Source organism: Trachurus japonicus, chromosome 1 (genome assembly GCF_045865225.1).
Source record: "Trachurus japonicus isolate A0001 chromosome 1, Traja_1.0".
Classification (NCBI taxonomy): domain Eukaryota; kingdom Metazoa; phylum Chordata; class Actinopteri; order Carangiformes; family Carangidae; genus Trachurus; species Trachurus japonicus.
Window position 1 is genome coordinate 28,222,802 of NC_140907.1, and position 8,399 is coordinate 28,231,200.

Sequence of the window (8,399 nt, forward strand, 5' to 3'; positions counted from 1 at the left end):
AAAGAAAATTGAGCCCCGTTCGCCACCGTCATATGGACATGCAGTGCTGCGCGGAGCCCCGCTGTAACTCAGAGAAGGCACGGAGGACTCTGAAACTTCTCCCAGCCCTTAGTCGACATGAGGATGAGTAGATAATGAGTGAAATTTGAATTTTGGGTGAACTATCCCTTTAATGCACTTGCGCCTCTGGTGTCTTTAAGTCCTGGCAGCCGCTACGTCTGAAGTGTTTTAAGTTTTTTTTTGATTTTAAACTGTTGGTCGATCACTGGACACACGAACACACACGTGCAGTTTAAGACAGAGATGTTTTTTACATGTGAGTACTGTGAAGGCAGCGTGGCTCTGACAGATGTTGGGTTTTTGGTGCTTCAGTGTTTTTAGTCTCATAAAAACCTCAATGCTCTGTCGTTAAATCATCTAACAAGTTCAGAAAGAGCTCGTTTCAACACAACACCACTGCTGGACTGAAACTAAACCTGAACGGACAATGAAAACTGTATTTTTAACGAGGGCGTGCTGTCCCAACACTGGACAGGTGGTAAAGAATATTTTAAAAACATGTCTGATATTTTATTTGTAATAAGTACGGTAATTATCTGTGATTGTCAGATCTAATCAATACCACAATGTGAAATATATAGTCCTGAGCAATTTATCATTTATTCAAAATCCACCTAAAGTTTTATCAGTAAATGCACTTTAATCAATCTTATTTTAAACAAAAGTTAAATAATAATTCAAGTTACAGTGAATTTTGCTGATTTGTTTGTTTGTCAGACTTTTCTCTAATGTGTGCTTTTATTTTGAAATATCTACTGTATAGATCTAAAACATGACAAGTGTCCACATTCAGAGACGAGGTGGAAATTGCAGCTTGTCATGAGTTTTTTTGTTTTGTTTTTTAATTAAACCTGAAAAGTAAGATGTATCTCAGTATTAGATAAATATAGTGCAGTAAAAAGTGTAGTTTTCTGTACCAGAGTATAAAGAAGCATCACATGGATTTAATCAGTAAAGTACCTCTGATTTATTTTTTTACATTCAGCTCTGAGGAAATGCACTTTATTACCACCACAGATTATCTTTAAAACCTCAGTTAGACTACAGCTACAGCAGGTTTTAATTGAACCCAAACCGATCAATCAGAACAGCTGGTTTACTGAACATCTGTATGTTTCATGTTCTTAACTTGATGAATCTGTTCTGACACTTTTATACAGACTTTTGCTCCACCTCCTACAGTGAAATACATTTTTTTTTCTCAGCTACATTTATTTAAAATCATTATCCATTTCTCATTCAAATTGCTACTGATTTTTTTTCAAATAGATTACGCCATTATTGATTAAGCTAAAAGTATTTAAAATCAGCACCACCTTTAACTTCTGATATAAAGTATATTGGTTGTGTACTTGCTCCTAATCCTTTGAATGTTTCCGACCTGCAGCTGAAACAGAGCACCAGCCTCCTCCTGTCAATTAAACACTGTACTTTTGTCATCTAAATGATGCAAATGAGCCGATTTTAGTGTGTGTGTATTTACTCTGAGAATAAAAAACATATTTTACACTGGATTCTACATGTCAAATAATTCAGATAATTCAGCAGCCAAGACAACTTCCTTTTTCCTTTGGCCAAAATGTTTTTGTTTTTTTTATTATTAACCAACAAAGGCCTCATTTACAGTAAAACTTAGTATCCAGAAGTGATTCTAGAAAGTATTAGAAAAAATAAAAGTTACATAGTGCAGAGTTCAACTTTCAAACAAGTCATGAAAAAACAACTTAACAGAGTGTCTGTATTGAATACTGAATCACAGTGGTGAAGTTATTCTGAGCAGCAGGATCATCGACGTGAATCAGGACGAGCTGCAAAAACCAAGAACAACAAACACAAGTTACTGTATATTAAACATATGTAAAGATGTTTTTGATTGAAGGATTTTGATCATTTGATCATTTTTGGTGCAAATGGAGTCGATTAAATCCATCATGATAAATCCACTCGGACTATTTCAGATCCCACTTTTAACTACTACAAAAGCTTAAATGACAAAAGCTATTGTGATTAACTGATTAAACTTAGTTTAAGTAATTATTATGAAAAAAGGTAAATTTGTGCTGCACTGACTTTAGGTGATGGTAATTACTGAACAAATCAGGTGTAGACGAATTAGAGGGAAACTCAAAATGTTCATGTGCAGCTAGAAAAAAGCGTCACATTGCAAATGATCTAATCAGAAAAGTGATCTTTAACTGACAAAAATTGGTCAAGGTTCACAGAATTAAAGAGAACCAGTTTTGGTGCTTCATTTCCACATCGAAAGGAATACAATTTTTAAAATTAAAATACAAAGAGTTGCAGGATTATCGATACATAATCATCCGATATCTTGACTTTAGGTTTAACTTCGCCGTTAGAAAGATGATTCACACCTGCTGAATGTAAATGGTCGTGATTCAACAGGTGTGTATGATGTCATGCTGCTGGTAAACAGCAGGTGGCAGTAATGAGCTGTGTATTGAAGCCATGAGGAGGATGGTGAAGTGTTGAGCTCATGTGTGAGGAAGACACACATACACACAGGTTTTATATGCCGTGATTGTATGAAATCAATATCTCTATTTACAGCCTGTTCTTAAAGATAAATATGGTCATGGTCCACAATATGTGCACAACCACTGCACTTTTTGATTGCAACATTAAATGTTTTGGTATTCAGCAGTGTATTTCTTTGGTTAGCAATGGAACAACACAAGGGAAAAGTCAAATCTGACCACACGCACGCGCACACACACACAAATTATCGGCACCTTTTCAAAACTGAAAGACTTAATTGGTAACAAATTTGATTCCTATATTGCCAGCACCTGTTTAATTGTCACTCACAGGTGATTTAAAATACAAATTAAAGGAGCATCACATGCTTGAAATCCAATGAAGTCTTTCAGTTTTGTCAAAGTGCTGTTCATTTTTGTCAATTTTGTTTTAGTTCTGTGTGCAAAATATCAGATTTTACTTTTTTCCTTCCTACTTTTTGTGTTGTTCCATTGAAAACCAAAGAAATGCACTTCTGAATACCAAAACATGTGTAGATGCAACAATTTTCAGGTGAGAAATTGGGGCAATATCTGAAAAAAAAGAGTGTAGGGGTGCCAATATTTTGAACCATGACTTTATATTAATTACACAATGCAAAAAAACAACAAAAAACGTTTCCTTCAAATAAAAAGTGATTCTGTGAGGAAACTGTGGGACTGTCGAGCAGCTGATGAGTTGTGTTGTGGGACTTACAGCTGACACGAAGCGTTCTCCTGAGGGTGGAGTTTAACGGTCGCTGGTCTGCCTGCAGGACGACCACACACACACACACACACACAGAGCAGGGGGGTTAACACAAAAACACGGCAGCAGCTCAGCTCAGATCTACGAGGGATCGATCACCACAGGTGACAGGGCGACTTACAGTACGTGCTGATCACCACCACATCGGGAGAGGACATGGAAAAAAAGCGGTGTGTCAACAGATCAGATCCACTTTGCCTCTCACTACCTTTAACATCCACCACGAAGGAGACTGAAAACTACAGCAGCAGCAGCTACGACTACACACAGGTGTGCCATAAAAAAACTGTCTTGTCCTGGTTCTGTGGGGTTTGTGAATGTAACATGACTCACTGGTCCCAGTTCTCTGCTGAGGGAGACAGAGTGGGTATGATGGAGCGGAGAAAGGGCAATGAACTATCTCCATCTGTCAGAGACACACACAAAAAACAACACACAAACACACACAGACTACGTCATAGAGCCGTGTCATCTCATCTCATCATTTAACGATGCACAGGAGACACTTTTACAACCACCAGAGGCGCTGTAGAGCAACATGTCAGTGGGTGGATGACGTGTGTGTTTGTGTTGCATCGTGCTCCAGCTACAGACACGAACAAGTCTCTGTCATAAGTCGTGAATAAATGCCGATTTTAAAACTGCAAATTAAAGACTATGAATAGTTTTTGAAGGATCTGATGTGATCGATTAAACTGCAAAATAAGTGTGAGTGGAGAGGAGTTTAGTACAGCTACAATAGTTAATGCAACACTATGTAAATAATACGTGGGAATAATGACACTGTATGATAATATTGATGATGATGATGATCCGCAGTGGGTGACGTGACGTCCATATTTTGTTTAGTTTACAGGAATTTCCCTATTTTAAATCCCCATGATTACAACTTGGACTTCAAAGAGGAACTATGTAAGTCCGGTTGCTTTTTCTCGACTTTGCTAACCCTCCTCCCGATCGTGTGCATTTGTTTTCATCGAAGCCGGCGAAAAATCAATCCATGGAGCGGTGGATAACATTATTTATAATGAGACACCGGGTCGGAGGCTCTGATGTTAAAAATTTGGTTTTCAGCCAAGAGACGCTAGGTGGAAGGCAGAGTGCCTCCATTCTCCCTGTAACAAGTTACAAGTCATTTATTTAACCATCACTTCAAAGCTGTTAAATTAAAGCAGAAGTAAGAAGTAAGCGATCCGGTCGCTGCGTCCGGTCGCTGCGTTCCAGGCAGGCTTTTGAAACCGTAAATTACAGCTTCAAGCCACAACTTACGACTTTGTAGCGTTCCAGGCAACCCACTCGTGTTTTTCCGACCTGTTTTACCGGTGAAAGTCACTATAACGGCCACTCGTAACTTCCGACCCGTGAAGTCGTACCACATCGAACTGGTACAACTTCATAGGTCGGAAAAACACGAGTTACGGGCTGCCTTGAACGCACCATAACAGTCCTCGTCCCTACGTCACCACATTCACGGCTGCACACACAGCCCTGCATGCCGTTCTCTCTCCTCATTGGATAAAAACTGTAGGATACGAGAAAAGTTTTCTCCTCGGCTCAGAGCAGAGCAGAGTGACTGAGAGACCCGTGTTTCGGTCCAAACACTCTATGTAAGTGATTGCTGTCGGAAGATATAACTATTTAAGACTTATATTAACACAAATATATCACTTACTTCTGCTTTAAGGTCAAATGTGCTGAAATATAGTGAAAATCCTGCATAGTTCCTCTTTAAGAAGGGAACTATGCAGGTCCGGCCCTTTTTTTTGCTGTTATGGTCACTTTTTTTCCTCTACAGAGCTCCCCATACAGTTTCGGTGTGCATATTTTCACCCTCATAAAAACTCACAGCTAACCCTCCTCCCTCCCCCCCGAGCCATGTGCAATTGTTCTCAACGAAGCCGACGAGAAGCCAATCAATGCAGTGATGGTTTTCGGCCAAGAGACGCTAGGCGGAAGGCAGAGACGCTCCATTCTCCCCGTAACAATTCATTCAACCATCACAATTACTCCAAAGCTGTTTAATTAAGGTAAAAATCTTGCATAGTTCCTCTTTAATCCATTTGACTTAAACCGATTGTCACACAATAAGAAGAATAAACAACAAAAAGCTACAACGTCCGCACTCTGTCCCCACAGAGTCCATGAGGTTTTATAGCACGCTGCATTATGGGGTGGACGGCTCCATGTCTCTCTACACCGAGAGCTCAGTGCACTAATTGATTATGTATAGATGCTCACACACACACCTGCATTTTCCATTTCCTGTTTGATCTCCTGTACGAAGCAGTTGAAGCGTTCGGTTTCGGGGGACAAACTGTCCCACAGCCACTGGAGAGCCCACGGATTCACCTGACAGACAGAGCAGAAATAGATACATCTTTAGTTATAAACATTTACATTTGTAGAAAGGCAAAGTGAGAAGAGCCTGTATCTGTCCTGAGATATCAATCATATCAAGTTTATCGATATTTATATTTTCATCTGTTTTCTATGGAAATCATCACCATTTTTTTTAACTCACTTTCAAACATGCCCACTTTTATATTTATATAGATGAGAAGATGTGTTTTTAACATCCTACCGTTTAGTTCTGGTACTTTATTTATACTATTTTATTCACTTCTAATCAGCCTATTTTATCTTTGCTTTTCAGTCAAGTGTAAACTTTTAAAGATTCATAGTCATGTTTTCTTGGTTCCTCTTACCATTTCCTTACGTCTATAACTGTTTTAATTATGTTAAATCACTGTAGTAGGATAAAATAAGTATCAATTGATTGAATTTCAGGTCAAAGTAGGTGAGGATGAACATGAAGTTGTCACAGAATCAGTGTCGCGTCCAAACGACGGAGGAGGAAGAGGAAAATACCCTGAAGGTGTGAAACACGGGGATAGCTGGACTCAGAGGACCGCTGAGGATCCTCTGAGCTAAAGCTCCTGTTACCAACAGCAACAAGGCCTGGTCTGGGTACACCTGCAAACACAAACACACACAGGTATTATTAAGTTTAACATGTCATGTCATGTTTGATCCGCTGACTGACGTGCATCTGAACACACTCACCTCCTGGAAGAACCACGGGATCTGAATGTTCGGGCCATGCTGCTTCAGCAGTGTCACCTTCACGACGTCCTTTGCTTCCTAAAGTTCGGACAGGACAAAACCGTTATAAAAAAAAAAAGAATAAAATGAAACTTCTCAAATAAAAAAAGATACAGAAATAATTTGAGAATAAACTAGAGCTTCATACGTGTAGGTACTCCGGGTTCGGCGCTGGTAGAGCCGTGAGCGAACCGTGACGTGAGCCGACGACTGTGAGTAAACTGGTCCAACACTGAGACTGGAGCAGGAAACATTAAAGGAACAGTCACACATTAAACAAAAACACATAAACTCAGTGTGGTTTAGAAGAAAACACACACTGGCTTAACCAGAACTGTACTCATTACAAATCCTTTCTGTTATCTATTGTCGATCAAGCCTGACCTGAAGCTTGTTGTTCTGTTGTCACCTCATTAAGACCAACATTGTGTATATTTTTAGTTAATTGTGAGGCTTTATCAACTGTGTGTTCATTATGCATGAAAAAGTGCAACTAGGATCATGAGTAAAGAATAAACCGTGTACAACACACTAGGTTCATACTCTATTTTGAAAGTGTGTTAACCTGCATCAGTCTGCACTTGTGTCTCTGCATCTCCATAAGCCTATTCATTTCTTTAAATGAGTTTTTATTCATTTTGAATATGCGCAAATTTGAACGAGGGGCAATAAGATTTCAGAAGAGTGAACTGAGCAGTGATGTGTGTCGTTAACTTACATCAGCCAAGACGGCAGAGCAGCATCTCTGAACCCTGAGAGCGAACTTCACCAGCTCCATGGGTTTTAGTGGAGAAACATCTGGAGAGACGAGAAGGTTCATGACGTAAGAAAATGGTTTGAGAACTTTTAATCATATTTATTATTATTACTATTATAATCTGACCTTTCTTTATTGGCCCCCACGTTACATCAGGACGGCAGAGCTCTGACAACTGACTGACCGTCAGTGTCGGTGCCGTCGCTGTTTCAAAGATGCGGAGGTAGAGGCAGAAGACGGACGGGGTGAAGCGGGTGGCGGGGGCGTTTACAGACGGGAACAAACTGTTGCAAGCTGCCGTGAAGTCTCCGTCCATGCACATGAAGAAGGGGATGAGGTCTTGAAGCTGCTGGAAGCTACAGAGAAGATAAACCAGACACAGCAAAATAACATTATGTCCAGGGTTCCTACATATTTGGAATTTCAAAAGTCTTTTTCCAGGCTTCTCAGTAAAAGAAAAAAATCTAATAATTTGTGACATTTGAATAATTAAATGTGTATGTAAATAAATAATGCAATACATCTTTTTTTTTTTCATTATTCTGAATGTGTATGCCATTATGTCACCAAATAATTTCCAGGAGATAGGTACACAAATAGTGCATACAAAATAATTAACCCAAATAACTCCAGATAAGACCAAACCCAGAAAAGTATTAAGATAAATATATTTCCATAGTACAATAGTTTCCATTTTCCAGACCTGGAAATGTATCAATCAAATCAAATTCCATACTTTTCCATACTTGTGTTGGAACCCTGTATGTCACTTATCATGGCTGAATATATAAATCTAGGTGTAAGATTTTATCTTCCAATGATAAACAAAGTAAACAATAATCCAAAATTAATTCATTTACTAGGACACAAACTACAACAACCCTGTAGTTTGTGCAGAGAAAATAAACTGTGAAGCTAAATTTAAAGTCAGAAGATTGAGACTTAAAATAAGTTATTGTATAAAAAATGAGAGACATTCCTCCTCAAAATCTTGTTGATGCCAGTAGACCATTTTTGGTAAATAGAGAGGTTGAGATTGAGAGGAAATGACATCACGTATTTGTAATTATTTGGTCAAATATACTCACGGCGTGGAGCCGTCACTCTGGACAACACGAAGGTAGCGACACAACTCTCTGTACCTGCAACATGACATGAAACTGTCAGTATAATACTGTGTGTGTGTTTGTACAGT

The 8,399-nt window shown here is 39.0% G+C and overlaps 1 protein-coding gene across 3 annotated transcripts in view; it reads right to left on the reverse strand.

Moving 5' to 3' along the window:
- Positions 1-1,269: 1,269 nt before the first annotated feature.
- LOC146992105 (uncharacterized) overlaps positions 1,270-8,399 on the reverse strand; it is a 16,451-nt gene continuing 9,321 nt past the window's right edge. The window contains exons 11-20 of one of the 3 annotated variants that reach the window (XM_085783806.1): positions 8,293-8,346; positions 7,331-7,560; positions 7,166-7,245; positions 6,596-6,685; positions 6,409-6,486; positions 6,214-6,318; positions 5,592-5,694; positions 3,679-3,751; positions 3,295-3,346; positions 1,270-1,868 (exon numbers count right to left, since the gene is read on the reverse strand). In XM_085783806.1, coding sequence (XP_085639932.1) covers positions 3,328-3,346; positions 3,679-3,751; positions 5,592-5,694; positions 6,214-6,318; positions 6,409-6,486; positions 6,596-6,685; positions 7,166-7,245; positions 7,331-7,560; positions 8,293-8,346 — 832 coding nt within the window. In that variant the 3' untranslated portion in view covers positions 1,270-1,868; positions 3,295-3,327. Of the gene's footprint in view, positions 1,869-3,294; positions 3,347-3,466; positions 3,752-5,591; positions 5,695-6,213; positions 6,319-6,408; positions 6,487-6,595; positions 6,686-7,165; positions 7,246-7,330; positions 7,561-8,292; positions 8,347-8,399 lie in introns of all 3 variants that reach the window. The other 2 variants (XR_015036273.1, XM_085783818.1) reach the window with 2 other exon arrangements.